Genomic DNA, 22,941 nt, shown 5'->3' with positions numbered 1-22,941 from the left:
TTTGTTACATACACGTGTCAAAATGCAAATTAATCAGGTTAATAATCAATAATTCTTACACTATAACTATAGGGTACTATCTATGTTGAACTCTTCACTTTGCATTTCTTCAATGTGTGTGTGTGTTTAAATGTGTATAGTATTTCCTCCATTCCTAGGTTTATATAAGAGAAATAAAAGCATAGGTCTATATAAAAGCCTTGGGACACAAATGCTCATAGCAGCATTATTCATAGTGGCTGAAAAGTGGAAACAAACCAAATGTGCATCAGCTAATAGAGAGACAAACAAAATGTGCTATGTCCCTAAGATGGAACATTATTCAATAATAAAATGTGCTACAACATGAATGAACCTTGAAAACATTATGCTAAATGAAAGAAGTCAACCACAGATGACTATATAATGTACGATTCTACTTAATATGAAATGCCCAGAGAAAAACAAATCTATAGAGAAAGAAATTAGTGGTTGCCTGCAGTTGAGCGAGAAGAAGAGAAGCAAGAATGGGGAATGCTAAAGAGTAAGAGGTTTCTTTTGGGGGTTGATGAGTCACATTTAATATCAAAACCTTAACTCCTGATTTCTCACCACAATCTAATTCGACTCCACTATTCTCCATCTCAGTTAACAGCATCACCATTATAGCTGAGTCAGCCATAAGTCCAGTAGTCATACCCCTTCATTTTCCTTCATATCTCACAATCTTTCCAGGAGCAAGTCCTATATTTTCTCCTTCCAAAAAATATCTTCTTCCTTATCATCACATCTCCCATAGACTGCAAGACTCTCCTGGTCTTGTTCTCATTCACACACCCTTACAATTTACCTTCCACCTGGCAGCCAGAGAGACTTTTTAAGCCAAAAGCTGGTCACATCACTTCCCTGCTCACATCCTCAAAATGGCTTATGACTGCTTTTAAAATAAGTTCCAAATTCCCTAACATTGGCCAAAGGGCTCTACTCAATCTGTCCTCTGCCTTCCTCCCAAGATCACTGTGTGCTTCTTTCCTCCTTGCTAATTATACTCCAGCTATGATTACTTTCTTTCTATCCTTGTGCAAGCTCATTGTCACCTTTGTATTGTCTCATTTGTTCCTTTGGCCTGGAATTTTCCTCCCTCATATTTTCTCATGGTTTGCTTCTTCTCATCATTAATGCCTCAGCTCAAATGTTACATCCTCAGAGAGGCCTACCTAAAGCTACCTCACTTTAGGTCACTAACTTGTAGCCAATTTTTATTTACTTCATATCCAGATGATTCTTCCAGCCTCTCCTATACCAAATTTGCTCACCTCTGTATCTCCCAAAATCAAGAACTATGTCTATACTAGCAGCTGCTAAGTATTTGATCATGAGTGAATTAATGTGAATAAATGAATTAGTGATGACAAATATAATGAGGGTAAGATAAGACACAAGATAGTATGGGAACCAGAGAAACAAAGTCCAGAGCTAAAAAACCATCAGCATAAAAAACATAAAATTTCCAATTACTACACAAAAGCTAAAAACAGATAAAGTCGTAGAGATGCTTTCTTTTTAGAACTTAAAAGAACTCAAGATAATTTTCTATATGAGAAATTGGGTGGTAGAGGGACAGAAAAGTAGGAATAATTATGTATTAAACATCAATAGTTAATAGCAAAAGGAACCCATGAGAAAAGGAGTAAGGGACCAGAAAAATATTTTATGCAATAAAAAAAGAAAAAATGACCCACTTTCTGATCACATCTATCTTGATAAAAATTGTTGGGTTCATTGCTTTTCTCAGGGAGCAAAGAAAGCTTTGTTTTTTTAGTGAACTTAGAAAAACCAAATGAAAAATGACAGACTTTTAAGGAAATTATTAAGAATACCAATGCTTTGGGGAAAATTTGTCAAACTACGGTTATCATCATAGTTGATGAACCAGATACGGAGATAGGAAAGTAAGCAAGGCACATAAGAAATAAAATGTTTGCAGTGATAAACCTTACAAACTTTGGTAATAAAACATCTAAAATGAACTAGCTTATGTCTTTACAGTTTTATTTCATATTCCTGATCTACAGTAATTTTTCTACATAAACAGTGCCTTCCTACTGATGAAATTATGTACAACTCTGAACCATTAAAGCTGCCTGCAGAGGCTTTTGTTTATGCAGAGAAACTGAATGAAATTGAATAGAAATAAGGGAAATTTAGATTCTGAATTGAAGATTCCCCCAGGCTTCTCTTTCCAGATAAAAAAAGAAATCTGCTACCAAACATTCCTAAATGGAATTATTCTGTCATTCTTGTAGAATAAAATTTTCTTTCCAAGCTTCTGTTTTCTAACTGCCTCCCTACCTCATCTCTCCTGCTGGATATACCCGGAGAACAAAACAGAATGACAATGGCAAGGTATTTTTCTATTACCTAGGGGTGGGTTTTAAATTCTAGCTGCTCTATTTTTACTACCTATTCAAACTTAAAAAAAATTAATGTGGTTTTTTTTTTTAAGCCTTTTATTTTTTCTTTTAACTTAAATGTTTAAAAAGCACCAGGATCCCTGTTGTCCCACCCTGTCAAGCCCTAGTGGGTTCCTAGACACCTCCCTGGTCATCATGGGGTGAGATTCATTTAGCTCTGTTAAAGATCCACTGCAGAATGCTTTTGGTAGACTCTTCTCTACAAACCCCAAAGACCATAAGGAATATGTTCCCTCTAAACTCTCAATCCTACTTCTATTTCTACTAATCTCAGCTGAACTGTAATGTTCTTCTTCTCCATCTCAAAACACCTCAGCATGTATGCTACCTTCTCGCTCTCCTGCTATCCTGCTCTCTCTAGGAAGAAATGTCTTTCTTGCTAAACAAATCTGTTCCCACTAACACCCAACAGTCCCTATGACTGACCAATATATATTTCACACTTTTGCCTTGCATTAAGAGTCTTTCTATTCCTTACTGATTTTTTGTTTCTCTTCCTACAAATAAACTTCAGCTTTATTTATCATCAAAGTTAATTCCCTTGACCTGGCTAATCCCTGGAATTACTCCTGAGTATGTCTGTCTCTTTTTTCCTGTTTTATTAAACAAGCAAGGTTTTTCATGTTATCTCCATTTATTCTTTAATCCCAAGAAATAATTTTTCTTTATCCATTCACCAAATACTTATTAAATACCTACTATATTTCATGCTACATGCTCAGTCACAAGAATGTAGTGATGAATAACATATTGGCCCAATACTCATGATCACTTCCTGAACACTACTGAAATTCTGCCAAATGAAAACACAAGGCCTTTTCCCAGTCTTCATTTCTGTCTACTTCTCAATCACACTGCATGTGTTTATTACCATCCCCTCCTTTGCAAAACTTCTCTCCCTCAGAGTCAAAGCACTGAACTCTCCCAGTTTCCTCCTCCTTTTTTGACATACCTTTCCATTTCTCTTACACTAGTCCTACTCCCTCCTTTCACCCATTAAAATGGATGTACACCCCCATACCAGTCCTAGACTCTCCATTCCTTTCTTTCTATATTCTCCCCTTTCCAACCTTTCCCACTAGTAGGGGTTTTACCATCAACTCTGGGCAGACAAATCACAAATAGTAGCTAAACTCATTATTGCTATTTAATAGGTGAGGAAACCAAGGCTTGGCAAAATCAGGAAGTTTTTCCAAGATCCCAAGGACTAGGACGTAGTAGGGCCAGGTCTTGAACCCTAGCAATCTGGTTTCAGAGCCAAAGCTCTTAACCAATATAATATATTGTCCTGCTTCCTTGGGCCCTTTCTCAAATATCACACCCAATTTTCAATGGTCTTTTACATCTTTCAATCTGAATATACTACTTGTACATCAAACACATGTCAACTCATCATCTTAATCAAGATCAGCTGATTTTCACTTCTTAATTTGCTACATGAACAAACATTCCCCTTTATTCAAACTACAAACTCAGTTATCCTTGTATCCTCTCCCTTCCTTATCCTTTCATATCATAAGGTTTCAGAACTCAGTATCTCACACTCTTTGCCAATCCATCCTGCTTATTCACTGCTGCCAAGTAATGTCCTAGATGCCCTCTTTAATGTGTCTTCTCCCTGTATTTAAGACAATAGTCTCGGCTTGGCAATCAGACACATTACATGATTTTAAGCTTTTATTCTTTTAAAAGATTTATTGGCGGGGGGGAGGCAGAGAGAGAGGGAGAAAGAGTCTTAAGCAGACTTCCCACTGAGTGCAAAGCCTGACACTACACGGGGCTCCAGTTTACAACCCTGAGATTACAACCCTGAGATTACAACCCTGAGATTATGACCTGAGCTAAAACCAAGAGTCAGGTGCTTAACCAACTATGCCACACAGGTACCCCGAAGCCTTTTTTCCTGATTTCACACAGATCTTTTTTTTTTTTTAAGATTTATTTATTTGAGAAAGAGAGAGAACACAAGCAGGGGCAGGAGATGCAGACTTCCTGCTGAGCAGGAGCCAACACAGGGCTCAATCCCAAGACCCTGAGATCATGACCTGAGCTGAAGCCAGATGCTTAACCAACTGAGCCACCCAGATGCCCACAGATTATCTATCTTTTGCCTAAACGAGTATTTTTGGTTCTTCCTTGAATCTTACGTGACTTTCTGCACCCCAGTGTCTTTGTTCTTCTTCCTTCCTTCTATCCACCCACCCTAATTTCTACTTCCTCAATATTACTTTGCTTGTTTCCACAACTAAATGTCATTTCAGTACACTGAATCATCATATTACATTTTTCTGCTACTCATCTTTATCTCTTCTAAAATTATGTGTGTCTCCTATTCTCCAAACCAGACTCTAAGTTCTTTGTGGGAACTGACCATGTCTCATTATTTCCATGACCCTTACAGCTTGCTTTGCCCAAGAATAATACAAATGATTCTTTTCTACTGTCTTTAAAGAAAATGCTAACCTTGCTTTCTTCCCTCAACAATAGTACATATTAACTATCATATTCCTCACTACTAAATGTTAAACTTCCAAAAGTACACAGTCACACAGAGGAAAAGTGAGATAGTTTATTTTCTCGGGGATATAGCAGCATATCCAATGTTTTAAAGATAGAACATTTTTGTAGGAATGGACTAATGACACAGAGACTTAACTAACTTCCAAATTAGGTAATTAACTCCTTATTACCTAAATCTCTCTGGCCCTATGCTCCTTCACCTGGGTTAATACTGCCTCCTCCATTCCATGGCTCTGGCTCTGGCTCTGGCTCTGGCAGGAATGTGATGTGCACCATGAAACAAATGCAACATGTCACTTGACGATGGCAGGCCTTACAGCACTGGGCACAAGAATCCCTGAATGTCCTTTACCGACACCCCAGAATTACTAGGAGGTTCATTAGGGAATGTCTTACAATCCTTGAATCCTTAAAATCCATGAAAGGTGCTAAATACAAGAATTTTTCAGAGACTCATTTCACACTCCCCCTCCCCAACACTTTTTTTTCCCCAAAGCTTATTACTGAAGGTCTGAATAAAACATTTTCATGCAGGGTGGGGAGAAATTATCCTTTCAAAGCTAAGCACTATTTTTAAAACTGACCTGTGTGTGTTCACAGAATATTTCTAATGCTGGTCTTTCTAAATTTGGATTTATTCCATCTGGATTATTCAAACATATACCTTAAGGTCTCTACCTAATAAAGTTTGCAAACGTTCAACAAATATGAACTACATTTTTAAGAACCATTACTATTTTAAAAGATAAACTATCCCAATGATCCTTCAGCCATCCCTGTTCATGCCTTAGGACCCTCTCTTTATAATGTCGTTGGCAGAATACAGACTCTATGATTATCAGGACTAAATGAAGGATACAAAGCTATGGGCAATCCAGTAATAGGTTGTCAATATAAAATATCATTTCTTCTTTCAAATCAACTTAAGGTTAACAAATTTTTTTTTGCTCTTTTCCTGAATGTAAAGATGCATAGGAAGCTGTCAACTCAAAGGTTTTCTCCAAAAATGATTTCCAGATCACATAAACATTAGAGAAAAGTAAGTCTCAATCCTATTTACAGAAGGCAAACTTCTCTTTGACAATTTTTTCTTTGCCCTCTCCAATTCTACTAGAATGAAAAATCAGGAGACTGATCTACACTCAGGAGAACAGAGTAGACTTTGACCGTGAAATTTCTGCTAGAAATCTGGAATTAGAATTTTTTTCAACCTACATTCCAATGACTATATCAACCTTGAATCACTGCTTTTGAAGTGAATAGAAGATCTTCTGCTCAACAAAGCTCCTACCTCAACTCCAAAATACTCTACCAAGAATTTTATGTATTAGAGAGAGAGAAAGTAAAACAATATTTCCTCCTTTGGCTTATACAGTCCTTAATATTAATAAACTGGGGGAATCTAACAATTTTTTTAATAGCTATAAGATCCTTTTAAAGACAGAGAGAATATACTGCATGACTGAACTTAGCTAGGGAGTTTAAATATCTAAATTGAAGTTATCTTCTAGGTAGTAAATGAGTAAATTCCCATTATCTAATGATAGAAATAAATGACTTATTTTCGAAGCACCAGGTTGTGCTAAATTATATCACAGAATTAATCTGCCTATGCAATTGTGAGCTTTCCTTAAAAATTTTTTTTGAAAAGGCAACAGTTGGAAATAATGTATACAAATCTTAGTGCTAAAAGTTCTGGGTCCCTAAATGCATATTCATTAATCCTAAAATGATGCAGTTTGGGAGTCATGGAATAGTTCATTTTATTCAATAGATATCTGTGAAGGGTACCAGGTACTAATCCAGACATTGGGAATTCAGGCAGAGAATATTAAACATCTTATTTTTGGTTATGAACAGAAACCTACAAACATTTTTTTACAGTGGTCATTAATCTAATATCACAACTACAGAGACTAAATTTCCTTGTTTATAAACACCAATGGGATGCCCTAGGGCACTTTTATAACACTAGTTAATAATAAAAAAAAAATTTAAAAAAAAACTCTAATTATCCTCCTTTCCTTTATCTTCCACTTAGTCACTGATTTTTTTTTTTTTTTGTATTGCCCCAGAGCTAAATAAAACAAAATGTGAGGTTGATAAGAAGTTGCTATTCCTCTCTTATCAGCTGTTCATCCCTAATGACTCAGGGCTATAAAATCCCACAACCCATCTTATTTAATACCTTCCTACAGATCTTGCTGTACTCAAAAATGCACTGCAAAAAGAACTTTCCAACACTTCACCAGTTTTTTGCATGCTTTTGTGAAAATCTATACATGATAAATCAGTCATTCTGGGTAAAAAAGTATTCATCTATGTTCTTTTAAGTTCACTCTTTACTGACACTTCCTGAGTACCTCTCATAATTTTTTTAAAAGATTTTATTTATTTTAGAGAGACAGAGAGAGAACATGAGTGGAGGGAGGGGCCAAAAGAAAGCATCTCAAGCAGACTCTGACCTGAGCATGGAGCCCCACCTGGGGCTCAGTCCCAGGCCCCTGTGATCATGACCTGAGCCGAAATCAAGAGTCAGATCCTTAAGTGACTGATCCACCCAGATGCCCCCTCATGAATTTAAAAAAAATTTTTTTTTTTTAATTCATTTGACAGACAAAGATCACAAGTAGGCAGAGAGGCAGGCAGAGAGAGAGGAAGGAAAGCAGGCTCCTCTGTGGAGCAGGGAGCCCGATGCGGGGCTCAATCCCAGGACCCTGGGATCATGACCTGAGCCAAAAGCGGAGGCTTTAACCCACTGAGCCACCCAGGCACCCCCTCATGAATTTTTAAAATAATTTCCTATTAATTTATTTTTTCTGTCCATCTTTAAATTCAAACCTGGTTATTTTCAAAACCCAGTTCAATATCAACTGCTCTAGGAAGTCTTCCCTTATCTTTCACCAACCCATCAGTTTTGTCCTTACACCTCAAAAGAGTCAACATTTCTATTGTGACACTCAACAATCTGTATGGTAATTTCCTTGATTCCACATCTATTTCACTGTGAGATGAAGAACCTTATCTTTGCATCTTTGTTTATCCATACCTAGCAGAGGGTCTGGAAGAAGGTGAGTAAACCGAAATTTAGGATCATGATCCCCCCCAAAGCAGAAACGAACTAAACTTGCAAATGCAACCTGGCAATAATTCATCAAAAATTTTGATATTACATCCTCTAACCCATTAATTCTCCTTGTGAATATCTCCCAAGGATCAAAAATATGAAAAAGTTTCACCAATGTTTAACTCTTTTGACAGTTATCATACCAAAAGGCAAAATTTTTTAAAAAAGTAATAATACTAAATATACGAATATTTTACTCAGTGAAGTATAATTCACTTAAGAATTCCAAAGATTTGTAGTAACAGAGAAGTTTTAAAATATTGTGCAAAAAAGCAGGAAACAAAACTGTATATTTTAGTACAGTATTCTGACCAATTAAAAAAAAAAAAAAGACAAACCTCAACAGTAACTGGGAAAATTGAACAATGAATATGTTGCCTTCTTTCTGTTTTTCTGTATTTCTCCAAAATGCATAATTAGTATACATATATTTTTATGATACAATTTTTAATGTACTTATACAAATTGGTAATGAATAATTAAAAATTGTTTCAGAGATTTGTCCAAAGTATACAATTCTCTCTGCACCTAGCAAACATTAATGTATATATAATCTTTAATATAAAAGCATATACAACTTGCTTTACTAAAAAATTAATCATGGAAAAAATTTCTACAAAATGGCCATAATGTTCAGCTGAACGAATTTCACAAATCACAAATCACTTTTCCCCCCCGATTACATACAAATATGTTGCATGTTTTTATGAAAATAACAGCATATCTTCTTAAAATATGTGTGTGAATATATGTTATATATATGTATACATACATACATGATACACCATAAAATTATAGAATTTTGAAAACCCTAATAAAGAAATAAGTGCTTTAAAACATATATTGTTCTAAGGGAGTTCCAATACTGAAAAGCACACTTTTAGTCCTTTTACCAAGTTTCTGAATTGGCAGACACAGCAGTTCTAACAGCTGGCCTCCAACTGCCTTTACTAAAAAAATCAAATACTCTCTAAAAACAAATAATATCTATGATTTGTATATCCAAAACTATATAAAGTATCGCCAAAATTCTTTTTTGAATGAGCTTCATTAAAAAATAAGTCCGGGGCACCTGGGTGGCTCAGTAGGTGAAGCATTTGCCTTCAGCTCAGGTCATGATCCTGGAGTCCTGGGATTGAGCCGAGTCCACGTCCAGCTTCCTGCTCAATGGGGGTTCTGTTTCTCCCTCTGCCCTTAAACCCTGCTCATGCTTTCTCTATCTCTCTCTCATAAATAAATAAAGTTAAAAAAAAAAAAGTCAAAAAAGTAAGCACCTCTGGAGAATGGACTGAAACCTAAAAATCCAAACACTTAAAATAATTTAATGATAGCATGAATCTGGCATTACTGAAGTGGCACTAATGTGGTGGTACTACACACAGACCATGAAAATGTTAACCCCTTATTATTAAGCCACTTTAAATTACATGATTTAAAAAAACAGCAATAAGAATTTACATATAGCTGTTCAAAAAATTATTAAATTATATACTCTTTCCAACAAAGCATAATTTGTCATCAAGGAAATAATGAAATAATCTATGGATTAAAAATTATTTTATAGAGTTACTGTATCCCATTTGACATGAAACACTAACTCAATTTTCACTTACTTTCTCTGTCACAGGTCCCTCTGTGTTAAGCATATGTGTAGTTCTGGAGACAGAATCTTATTTGTTTACTCATTATTTTGTCCAGCATCCAACAAACTTTTACAAGTATCCTCAATATTGTTATTACTGTACCAGGCACACAGATTCAAAGATAAGCTTAAAACTGTCCACAAGATGTTTGAAATCTACAACATATATAACTAAAATACAAAAGGAGAAATGTGATCAGCTGCTTAAGAAACATGAAAAAGCTATTCAAAGGAGGAGGAAAAGAATCACTTTGGACCAAAGAAGTAAAGGAAGAGTAGAGAATGAGTTAGAGACAGCATCATAAGGCAGCAGCACCTGAACAGAGTCTTAAGAATCTCAACAGCCCTAGTTGTACTCACTCTTCTGGAGGGTGGAGCCAGAACGCTCTCCCTTCCTCTGAACAGGTTGCTTACTTTGCCTGGACAACCATTTCTCCCTCCTCTGCCAGACTCAACTGCCATTCAAAAACACAATCTCACACATCTCTTCAAGAAATGTGTGACAGCAACCTCCTTCAGCCTGTATCTACATGAAAGCCCTGTGCATAATTCTATTATAGTCCTCAAAAACTATACTGTACTTGCCAAGTGATCATCCACACTAATAGACCACAAAGTACTTGAGGGCAGCTCTCTTATCTTTTCACCTCTGTATCCCTACAATTTATCAAGATGCCCAGCACAGTGTGTACTGAAAGGTCTAATGATGAACTGAATAAATGAATTTTAAAAACGTGGAAACCATCAGCTGGAAAACCTGTTTAGGAAGCTGTTTAAAAGAGCTGAAGCAAGAAAAAAAGACCAAGTTAGACTGGTGAAAAAGGAAGAGATGGAAAGCACTGAGATGCTTTAAGGAAAAGAAAGAAAATCAAGCACGCTTGAAAGTCCAGGAAAATTATGGCACCATTCATAGAAGGAAGAAATTACTGAGTTCATCAGGGAGGAGTAGAGTTTGGGCCTGGATTACTAATGAATAAACTTCACAGCAGAAATTCAAGTTATCAGAACACAGTTTCCAAAAATCACAAAAATTTTCTTTACCAAGATATCAAATTTTAATTTAAACACTAATGGCATGATGTGACATATCTCAGCTCTGCAACTTCTCTATAAGATAGAATAAAAATCGAATTTTCACTAATTATATTTACCTTTAATAAGATAGTTTTGTATAACTTGCTCTTGCTTTATTTCAATGCACAGGCATCATCATTAATGAAATTACTTCAGAAAGACATAGGAAGAAAATAATTTCCTATTACTAAATAAATTCCAAATAATTTACACCTTCCCTAGCCTTAAGGAATAGAATAAAATTATATACTAATATGAGAATTAATGCAGTTTATTTCATAAATTGATGCATGTACAATATACATATATATGTATACATGCATACATATACAAGACATTTACATACATACATATACATATACAAGACAATTAAATATACCTAGATAATGAGAGCATAGATTTTCCACTGGTAATTGATTGGCCAAGTGAAATCAACCAATTAATTAAAAAGTTCCAGGGCATGGAGAAATAAAAAGAGATTTCTCTCCTTAAAAAGTAAGAGATAGTGATTAACTACTGGAACAAGGCAAGAGATGGGAATCAGAAAGGGACACAAAGGTAGCTTTAAAAGTAGAGGGTATACTCTCGCTATTAAATAGAGGTTTATTGGGTACTCGCAGTTTCATAATATATAAAACACAATTTCATTTTTAAGATTTTATGTAAAAAAAATTTTTTTTTAAAGATTTTATTTATTTATTTGAGAGAGACACAGTGAGAGAGAACATGAGCGAGGAGAAGGTTAGAGAGAAGCAGACTCCCCGTGGAGCTGGAAGCCTGATGCGGGACTCGATCCCAGGACTCCGGGATCATGACCCCAGCCGAAGGCAGTCGTCCAACCAACTGAGCCACCCAGGCGTCCCCTATAATCCCTATATAATCTAACTAAAAAAAGAGAATAGACTCTTAGATAGAATAATTAACAGTACATAAATATTACAAGACAATATTATCTATATACCTTTATATGACTTACTGTACTTAAGTTCTTTTTCCAACAAATATAAAAATGTCAAGTTTTATAATTTATAAATTTTATAAATATTTATAACACTTGACAGTTTTATATTTTTCTCTCACTTTCCACTTTTTTGTATGAATTTGACACATACAACAGTGTTCTCTAAGAAGAAACAACAAAAAACAACAAACATTTGTCTTCCATTCTTCACTGGTTAAACAAGTTGAGCCGGGAAAAACAGAATGCCTGAGAAACTCTGTACTTTGGTTAAGGACTGAGTTTCTCTTTTCAGCAAAAACTGAAACATTTACAAGAAGTAATCCTAGGAACTAACTGTGGATTGAGATATTTTCAATCAGTTAACTGAATTTACCAAAACACTTAATTCTTCTGTAATCATTTTCTTAATGTTTTAGTAAGATTTTTCGCCACACTGTTTTCCTTCCAGAAAACAGCATGGAGGGACTGTCAAACTTCAATTTGATTTTATGTTACTGTAGCAATGAAAACACTATCTTCTCTCACAAGTTGGAACTCTATATTTTCCCAAAGAAATATTTGATTTTAATTGTTGCACTGAGAAAATAAAAGATGTGCAAGAGATAGTCCTTTTTACGAAAGACCCTGAATAATCTCACTAAATTTTTTATTTAGACTTCAGTACTTGAACCCTATCTACATTATAGTTTTAAAATTTCATTTAAATCCATATTATATAAAAGCCTTTTATTACCTGAGGCAGAAATAATCTTTCCCTCCTTTGAAAATCAACAGCACTTTCTTCATGCTAGACTTAAACCATTTATGTCATCTATGATGTCTATTTGTGTAACTAGACTTACTTTTCCTAACACTCTGCCTACTGTATTCATTCAATATTTATAAATAAAAAATATATAAAATAAAGCCACAGAAGTGAATGTGCTTAATAATCTATAAAGTAGTGTGAAATGTAAATTACTACAAAGGTTTTTTTGTTTAGAATAAAAATATTGCTTAGACTCCACTTAATGTATAGCTGCACAATTTACTAAACAATCATGAACTAATTGTCAATAATAAGAAACACTGTGTACACCATACGCTAATAAATGCAGAGGGACAGATGTTAAAAAAAAAAGAAAATGCCAACTCAGTCCTAGAGATACCAAGAGCTGGTCTGCCTCAGTATCAGCCCAAGAAAGACCTTTAAAAATTAAATAAAATTCTACTTAACAAATTCTACTTAGCACTTAATGAGGTTAAATGTCCAAGACAATCCCAGTGTGTGCTTTATAACAATTCATGATTATTAACCTTAGAAGAGCTCATAAAAATTTACTACTAAATTTTAATTTTTATACTGAGTTGATTCAATATTTCAAGGGAAATGAAAAGTATTAATCTAATTGTATAAACAATGAAGGTTCTTCTCCAGGTATTCAATTCCTACTGCGTGATCAGTTGACACTAGTTATTAATATCACAGTGAGGCATCTGACAACCTACTCTTTATTAAGTTTGCCTATCTGAATAATGCTGGAATACAGAAAAGATTATTATTTCCTAAAAATGCAGATATTCATTTTTATCTCCTAACTAGTTGGAATATCAATAATGTTCTCATTCAGCAAAAGAGGAATATAAATATCTAATATTAAAGCCTACATAAGAATGCAAATACGACTAAACATAACTAAAGGACACTAAATGCTAAAAATGATACATGCCACTTTGGGGCCCAGTAATTAAAGAGTTGTAGAAACTCCATATGCAAAAATAAAAATAATTTACTAGTTTTTTCTTAAAACACTGCTCAAACCAAGAAACTTTAAAAAATATTAATTTGCCCAATTAGCTCCAAACTGCCAAATCAATAATGTGTAATCAACAATCTGATTCATCTTTAACATCTCAGTTCTGCTTCCAATTTAAAAACAAGTAACCACGAGGCTGAAAAGCTGCAATAATTTCTTGACTGCCTGGATGCCAAGGAAGAAAAAAGTAACAAAAGTTAGTTATTGACATCTCTATTATAACGTAAAAAAAGACTATTTGAGGACATATATGCAACATTCAGATTTCACAGAGGAGACCTAATTTGTGTATATGGTCAAGTAGTTTTAAAAAGTCCTGATTCATAGTCTACTAAGATCATCAATTTGGGAATTAACAAAACTAGAAAATCAACGAATTCCAAATGATTTAACGGTGTTGTATCTATGAAGTATTACAGATATATAAAATGTAATTTTTTTTAACTTTACCAAGGGAGTAGAGTTAAAATATCTTTGTAATAGGGTAAACTATTTCAAAGCTTCTACTGTAGTTTACATTTTACAAATTCAATGACTTGTGGCATATCAGACCCCATGTAATAAAAAGAGCTTTTGAATGATCAAAAATTACATTGGAAAATGAACATCAAGAAGTCATTACTACCATAAAAAATCTTTTACCACAAGAAGCCTTTAAAATATGAAATAAATCACAAATACTATTTCTAAGGACATGCTCCATCAGAACCAGCAGTCCACTGGATTCTGAACTGCAATCACAGCCCTTCATTGATTCCACATAACCTGACAAATACATTACAGTTATAAACATGTCAAAATCAACAAAATATCACAACTGCAGAGCAAATTAGCATTTGTGAGTACCAACCTAATTGTCTGGAACCAAAATGATACGATTTCCACTTCCCAAGGTAAAAATAGGAGATAAAATTCTATCATCACTAACTACCACTTATTAAGTATGCCTTCTAATCCCATCTAATGAAAAACTTAAGACAGAAAGTTCATATAAAATATGTTTGAAACTTTTCTACATTATTTTTAAAACAAGCCAAATTATATATCAGTGTACTTGATCTGATCAGTATCATATAATGAATGCTCTGTGCATGCACGTGTTAATGTAAAAGGGAAGAAATTCTTCAACAGACTCTGGGTCTCCCAAATATGGTTTGTGTGACTAACAGCTGAGAGGAAATGCAACTGAAACTGTCTGTTGGAAATCCATTAACATCTAGGCACAGAAAAATGCCTGGGTGACAGTATAGTTGGATGTGCAAATTTGTGCAGGAAGACAGCCAAATTTTTGGCAATCCCTCATGATCTTAAATGTATTGACAATGGTCTTTCCTTTTCAGTTGTAATGCTACTTTTAAAGAACATTATTTGAGTTGGAGGACCTACCTCGTCTTTAAAACAAACAGGATTAAAGCTTAGGTTTACAAAGGCATGGTATTTTAAATAACACAAACAAAAATTTGTACAAAAAATTACATGCTCTACAAAAACTGCTAAGTGCAGTCAAAAAAAAATCAGAATGCTAAGGAAAATAAAGTATGCTAATTTACATTTCATTCTAATTTCCCTTTAAATATATTATCTTAAAATTTTTCTGCAAAGATCATTTTAATGATTATTATATTCTGAGAAGGGAGTGTTTTTAAAGGAATGTTCATATTTTAAAGCATATGTTCTTAATACACTACTTTATAGATTACATCTAGTATTTGGTTGTTCTTAGGGGTAAACTAAGTATTTAACTTATTCACAAACCATTTAATAGGCACATTTGATCCTAGTCACTCTGTACTGAGCCCCTCCCATGTACTCAATGCTGTGAAATGTTACACTAAATAATGAAAGCTTGTTTTAAGAGTTTATAACTTAATACGGGTATAGTTTAAACAAACGTACACATTTAAAGTACAAATATGCTATAAGCAGCTCTAATTATTGTGGTGATAAAATAAATTGAACATTTTGCGGGAAAGTACTGTAACATTTTACAAGGGAGCAGTAATAGGTAAAACTGACTCGGTACTTTGCAATTAAGAAGTGATTGTCATAAAATCCACTGAATACTCAAAACAACCCATGCTACCCTATGAGTACTTCTGCCCCATTTAATGATGAAGAACCTGAGATCAAGAAAAGTTAAGTGACTAAACCAAATTTACACACGAAGTAGTAAAGCAAAGATTCAAATTGGGTTCTCACAGCTAAATCAAGGCTGCCCCTGGATTTATAATTTTCACATTCTTTCATATAAGTAATCTCTTCTGATCTTTACAACAATCCAAGAGATAATAATAGCAGCTAATATGCACTGAAGACATATTATGTACTAGATACTCCTCTATATCATATTAATTCACTCCTCACAAACCCTATAAGAGGAAGGGTTACATTATTACTCCATTCTACAGATGAGAAAATGAAGGCTCATCGAAAATATGTAAATTGCCCAAGACTGCGCAGCTAATAGGGAGGAGAATCAGAATTTAAACCCAGAACATTTAGTTCCAACACCTGCTTCTTTACCACCTCACTCCTCAGAAGGGTTAACATAGGCAGGTTAAGAAACTTGACCAAGGGCGCCTGGGTGGCTCAGTGGGTTAAGCCGCTGCCTTTGGCTCAGGTCATGATCTCAGGGTCCTGGGATCGAGTCCCGCATCGGGCTCTCTGCTCAGCAGGGAGCCTGCTTCCTCCTCTCTCTCTCTCTGCTTGCCTCTCTGCCTACTTGTGATCTCTCTCTGTCAAATTTAAAAAAAAAAAAAAAAAAAAAATTAAAAAAAAAAAAAAAAACTTGCCCAAAATCAGTCACAAGGGAAGAAAACTGGAGAAGGAGAAGAACCCTGTCTTCTAGTACTTCACCCTAATTACTTTTCCTAAATGTAATTGGAATCACTGAATCCAGATGAGGTAAAGTGGCTTTGGGTGTAGATGTTCTTTAAAGCAGAGTATAAGCAGGTGAGGAACACTGGCAGGAAGAAGGAATCCCATCAGGTTAGAGAAGACTTATCTTCCATAGACTGGAGGCAGAAGAAAGGAAAATAAAATATGTGTGAGCAGAGACACGTGTATTTGCCTTTCTGATGTAGGGAGTATGAATTAGGGTAGATGAAGAGGGATGACTCTAATTAAGAAAATCAGTAAAAGTGAAGCATAAGACTGATTTGTTTTGAGAGAAAATCTAAAGCCACTGAGAGATTTCAGATAGGGGTCGTAATGCCTCCAAAAGAACTGATATCCCTACTCTTGCCAAAAGTACCTGGCACACAGAAAGAAAACATACAAGCACTGAAAGAATTACACATTTTCATTTTTTTCTTTTTAAAAACTAAAATGTCATTTACAGTTTAGCAACTCCTTTTGACTGGGGAGAAAAGGGAAAGGGGAACATAATCAAGCATAACGTGCTTCTCATTATTCTCAAGCTGTGAAGCTATGGTACTAGTTAGTTCAGCACATGGATTTTCCTCAGAATACTATTAAAATCGGATGAAGGAAATCACAACAAAATCTCACTCAAATGAATAAACTGAAATGCCAATCTAAACCTCAAGTTTGCTAAAAGTAGAATTTGTAGCAATGGGGGTGGGAGGAGGGGATCATGGCACAGATCAAACTCAAGGATACCAAGATACTACGAAGCAGGACTTTTTAGAAGACAAATTAAATGAGGCAATCTAACCCTAATAGGATTTCTTCTCTCATTACTTAAAATAAACCAGGTCACCGAAATGGGCTTATACTGTGGCATTTTGTTCATTTTAATTTCATTTAAATTTCATTAAACCATAAATTCCCATGGAAATACCTCAGACACGTGCTCACAATAATTAGAATGCCTAACATTTCAGTGTAAGTACTTTCACATGAGTTCAACAAAATAGAAAGAATGCAGTGAGGTCCCTTCAAGTTTTTTTGCGTATGTCAACAGCTATTTTATGATAAGATTTATCTCTGTGGCTACAAAACATGTGTAAAATACATTACAGGAGTCCATGAGAAGGCTTAATGTGGAAGACCCAGTAAAGGTCTGGACTGCACACAGAAACATGAAAATCAAGCTGAACTTCCTAGAACATAGAAATGATAAATTTTTCCTCCCAAAGCTATTACTGTTAAATATACCTTGATGAATTAAGTTCAAGTGTAACTACAACTGAAATAAGATTCAACTGAGCTGTGACCTATTTTTCCTCTTAAAAGCAAAAGAGAATAATGACAGTTGTGAGACTTACATTTTTCCATTCCAGGGTATTTCTGAAAGTTATTTCACAGCACAGCTAAAGGCAAAATGCACTTAGTGACACTTACTTGCTTTAAAATAGAGTTATGTATGGTACTGCTCATAGGACAGTTGTAATTATTTAATACTTTGTTGTTAAAATTCTTTGTGTTCACTTACTTTTAAACTATACATACCAAGAGGCATTCAGGAAGGAAATAATCTCAAAACGTAAGTCTACAGTTCAGTTAGAACTATATATCTACACACAACAGAACCAACATCAACATGACAAATTAACATATACTGTATATGTGGTTGAAAATACCCACCCCTAGCAGAAAGCTTTTTGGTGTTGATAATTTTGGCAGCATATTCTTGTCCAGTAGGGATTTTCATACATCTTCTCACCACTGAGAAAGCCCCCCTGAAAACCAATAATTAGCATGTCATCAATATAATCAGCTCTAATATCCTTTGAAAAAATTATAGCAATCTGAGCGTTTTTATTGCATTTAGTTATTTGTAAAATATCAGTGCACTACAGTAATATCCAGAAAATGAACGAATCTTCCTGGAAACCCAAACCTTCTTTAATGTTGAAGAATAAAAGTAAATTTTATTTAACTGGGAGCACACATTATTAATCAACAAAATGAAAGGAACTGCCAATTATGATGGCTCTTGTTTGCACATGAAATTTGAAAACATTTTACAATTCACACTCACACAGCACCAAATGCTCTGAGGAAAAAAAAAAAAAAAAAGAAAAGAGAAGAAACCCTGCAAAGAGCATGGCTGAGGAGGAGCAGCAAAAATCTGCTGCCTATTTATTTTGTTACCAAAAAAAAAAAAAATTAATGTGGCTCTGAGTAAGTAAATATGGCGATTGTTTTCATTAAAATATAAACCTTGGGAATATTTGTGTCGTTTAATAAATCCTGATATGGTGATTTCTCTGTGCCCTGTTTTGAGCTGGGGGAAGGGAGAGATTTGAATTAAGCTGCTCTTCCGACATATTCTCCATGTTTTAACAGTAAACAACATATAAATATATAAGGACATAATTTTCATTACATTTAAAGGATAATTACATTTTCATGAATTCAATTGTATAAAACAACCACATATATATAAACGCACCCCTTTCATAAGTAATAGTCGGCACTAGCGATAGAGGAATTGGGTTTGGGTTGGATGCTACATAAATCAACATTCACGATTTGGCCCCTAGGTCCCTAAGCACAAGGTCCTCAGGAGGTCTCCGGTCTCGTTCCTTAAATTCTCCGAGTAGTTCTGCCAGTCGAGTATAGGAGGTCGTTTTATACAACGCTAGGCTACCCTTGGGAAGCTTTCTCTCGGTCTCCAAGTCTTTTCCGCTGCCTGTATAAATAAATCCTCCCAGAGAATGCCAAGAGGTACATGTAAATCGTAGGAAGGATGATGATGAGCGAATAATCTGGTACAAAGAATAATTGTGGATATGGGGCGGGGGGGTCGAGTTCCTTTGGGTGACCCTTTTCCTGGACAGAACAACTACTGGATGCGAAATAGACTCTACGCCAAGTTGAACTTTCGGCATCAATAAATATGGCACCGTCTGTGGCAGTGAGTTCTCATCCGTACGTGGGTCGTACGGCCGACACGCCGGCAAAGCAGGAGGCATCTCTATTTACAGAAAACATGATCTATGTTGCATTTTACATGGGTTCTTGTTTCCTCTATACACACACACACACACACACACACACACACACGCTCGCACACTTCTCAGGATGACATCTACAACTGCAGGGATCGTAAATCCACTAAGTCTCTAGTGCAAGAGGGTGGGGGAGCGGGAGAAGGTGGGTTTAGGATTATCGGAATCGGCCACAGCCGGGGTGGAGGGTCTGTTCCCGTCTCTGTCCCCTCCTCTTGCTAAGCCAGCACCTTTCTCAAAGCTGCCACACCACTGGCCCTCCTCCCTCTCCTCTGGTCTCCCAAACTCCCTCGCCCCACGCGGGGAGGCCGGTGGGTCGGGGGTAACGCGACCCGCCCTCTGCTGGAAAGGGGACGTGCAGATGCAGGCTTACTTTCCGAGCTCCTCGAAAAGCTGATACTCGTCCGTGAACCTGGTGCAGGTTGTGGTCGAAGCCATCCTCGGTCCCTGGCTGGGAGCGTGGCAGACAAGACTTGAACAGACGCGCGGCTTCCCCGGGACTGGCCCCGCGGCGCTGTCACCCAGGGCCGCCCTCACTTTCCTCGTCCGAAAGTAGCTCGCCCGGGAGGGAGTGTGCGCAGGGGCGGGGCGGGAGGGGAGATGACCAGAAAGGGTGGTGTGGGGTCGCCTCCCCAAGGTCCGGCGATTCTCTTCCTCCTCCTCCTCCACCGGCCCTTGCTTCCTTCTCCTCTGAGCGCCCCCCCACCCCCTTTCCAGCCCCTCTCCCCAAATGCGGGGGGCAAACTACTCAGGAAGAAGGAGCCGGGAAATGGAAAACAGCCGGGCACGGGGCGAGAGGCAAGCAGTTGCGAAACTAGCGCACCGGGGCTGGAGGGGTAAGGGCGGAGAGGAGGGAGCCCGAGGGGGCGGAGGCCGAGTAGCTGCGAGCGGACGGCTGGAGCCCAGCTGCAGCTGTCAGCAGGCGCGGGCGCAGGGCGCGCCGGGGCTCGGCCGAGCGTGCGCGCCCGGGGCCGGCCTGCCTCCCGCGGGCACCTCGGCTGCCTGACGCTTCCCCACAAGTCCGCGCCGCCTCGAGACTGCGCGGCGAGAGAAAAGAGCGCTCGGATGGGGCGAAGCCTAGCCCGCCGTCCCCAGCCCTCCGCCTTCTACCCTCTCACCCCCTCCCGCCTCTTCCCACTACTCTCTCCGCCGCCAGCCCCCTTCCCTTACGAAGCCCCCTCCTCGCCGGTCCCACACCTCCCTCTAGCGATTCCCAACCCTGCGCGTTCGCGGATCTCGCTCTCCCGCCCTAGGTCTCACACTCGCGCAAACCCGTCTAGGAAGAGACCAGGTGGGCGGAGGATGTACGAGGGAGAAGCCTATAGAGGGTTTAGGAGAACGAGGCGAGACGTCAAAATTACCCAGTTAAACTCATTATTAAGCTGCCGCCTAAATCTGGGGTTGATTTAGCGGAAAGGTGCGGGGTAAATCGTGAGCTGCCAGGGGGTACTGCTGGGGCCCGTGGAGGCCCCCGGCCCTATTGTGGGCTCGGGGCACTAGAAACCGCTCCAAGCCGACCGGCGAGCCGCGGTGCCCCGGGTGGGAGCGTGCGGTGCGCAACCATTTCATCCCGGCGTCGCTAGGTGTTGACACAGTGGGGGCCGGATGTGGGCAATTGACTGCTTCCTTAGAAGGGTCCCAGCCTCCCACAGCCTCCCAGTGACTCTCGCCCCCCCTCCCCAGCAGAAGCCACGCTGCCGGCTCCCAGCCCGTTTAGCGAGGGGCGACGCCCGCCTTGCGCCACGTTTCACTTCTGATATGACTGCCACCTTACTCTCCACTTCCCCCCGCCGTTTTCTAGTTTGGGTTGCTGGGTCACCGGCAACCCCCGAAGGCCTTTGCTTCGGCCATGAATGCTAGAATGAAAGCAAAAACTCCCCCCACGGTGCCACACCTTCTCTTCAGAGTAACTCCCCTGTAACCTCAGTAAGTTCTGATAGTAAGGCGGTCTCTCGCGAGATTTCCGGCTTCGGAGGCGGGGGCCGGGTGCTGAGAAGGTTGGGTGTCGGTCACGCGACCCGGTTGGGACTGACGTCACTAGCATCACATGAACACAATCTAGCCCGTTTCGTTTTGCAAAGGAGAAAAGGAAAAGGAGAGGCGGAGTGTGCTCAGCTTGTGTGATAAAAGATCTGGCTAGATAGTGACACATAACTATACTCTGTAAATGACTGTCTGCAAAGCCACTTAACAGTTCAAGAATACTTCCTATTCATTAGCATACAGTAGATAGGGGAAACAATTATGCATTACATTTAAAATAAATCACTGATTTTAGAACAACCTTTGGGCCTTATTGTCTTCTGTCTTTAATAAACTATGTAGTTGTAAACTTAAAGGCAGAACAAAAGGGTTATGAACAGTATTTCCTTACTGTCCTTCGTTTTACAATATGGGACCCTAAAAACCTTGCAGTTCTGATAATTTGTTCACTAGCATTATATCATGGACTCAAAATTCCACAGCTGGAAGGTAAAAGATAACTTGAATATACGTTTAGAGAAATCGTTGCTCGCTCCCAGGGGCTGCTGTTGATTAGTAAATTACCTCGCCCAGGGTCACACATAATTGTAATTCCCTCATTTCCTCCTGAATGCCATTCTGGCAATAGTAGAGCTTTTACTGAAGTTTTCAAAATATTTACAAATTTTAACAGTTATTGTAATAAACTTGAATTTTATACATATTTTTCGCACCCATAAAAAAGCAATTAGAACATTGTGTAAAATGTAATAATACAAGATGTTACCAAAAGTTATATAAAGAAAAAAACAGCTGTCTAAATATTAATAATTGAGCCATAAAATTTAAAAAAGGAGATTTGGTCCATGCTTAAGATTTTAACTTAAATATTTAGCAATATGGTTCCAAGTTATAATGCAATCATTTAATATTCTCTGAATCTAAAAAAGTAAAATTAAAACAATAAAAAAGATAATATTAAATTTTACAACTCAGGGAAAAAAGTTTTCTTAAGTATTCAAGTAATGAGGCCTACATAATTACAGTATTTATCTCAGTTATTTGAATATCAATAATTGTGAATGGTTATGATGATTATATGATACAATGAAGGAAACATAACAGTTTTAATATTGATGTATTATTTAAAAATAAATGTGTATTTTTAACACTGCTGGCTCAATATTTGTGCTGTTTCTTCACTTACATCTTAGACTGATTAAAATGTTTATCTTATTTAAACAAATATTGACATTATTTCTGAAGTTGGACTTTCTTAAGACAATAATCCTAAAGTTACATAGAAATTCCACTTGGATTATCATCTCTTGCCTTCTTCCTGGTCTCCTACTTCTGCCTTTGACTCCCTTCATTCTAGTTTCTTCACGGCAGGCATAATGGTCCCCTTAAAATCTCAGTCAGAATAAATCATGCCTTTGCTCAAAAACTTCTGAAGTCTTAACATCTCAATTAGACTAAAAACCAAAA

General features: G+C 37.3%; 1 protein-coding gene across 10 annotated transcripts in view; it reads right to left on the bottom strand.

Moving 5' to 3' along the window:
- Window positions 1-21,444, bottom strand: part of CAMK2D (calcium/calmodulin dependent protein kinase II delta) — a 345,149-nt gene extending 323,705 nt beyond the window's left edge. For 7 of the 10 annotated variants that reach the window (XM_044224162.1, XM_044224165.1, XM_044224163.1 and 4 more), the window contains exons 1-2: window positions 19,865-19,942; window positions 18,122-18,216 (exon numbers count right to left, since the gene is read on the bottom strand). In XM_044224162.1, the coding sequence (XP_044080097.1) occupies window positions 18,122-18,216; window positions 19,865-19,929 (160 nt within the window). In that variant the 5' untranslated portion in view covers window positions 19,930-19,942. Of the gene's footprint in view, window positions 1-18,121; window positions 18,217-19,864; window positions 20,494-21,385 lie in introns of those variants that run through there. The other 3 variants (XM_044224161.1, XM_044224160.1, XM_044224169.1) reach the window with 3 other exon arrangements.
- Between the last annotated feature and the right edge of the window lie 1,497 nt (window positions 21,445-22,941).

The sequence above is a fragment of the Neovison vison genome, chromosome 11, assembly GCF_020171115.1.
Source record: "Neovison vison isolate M4711 chromosome 11, ASM_NN_V1, whole genome shotgun sequence".
In the NCBI taxonomy this organism is placed as follows: Eukaryota; Metazoa; Chordata; class Mammalia; order Carnivora; family Mustelidae; genus Neogale; species Neogale vison.
This window is presented reverse-complemented; position numbering and strand designations above follow the sequence as displayed.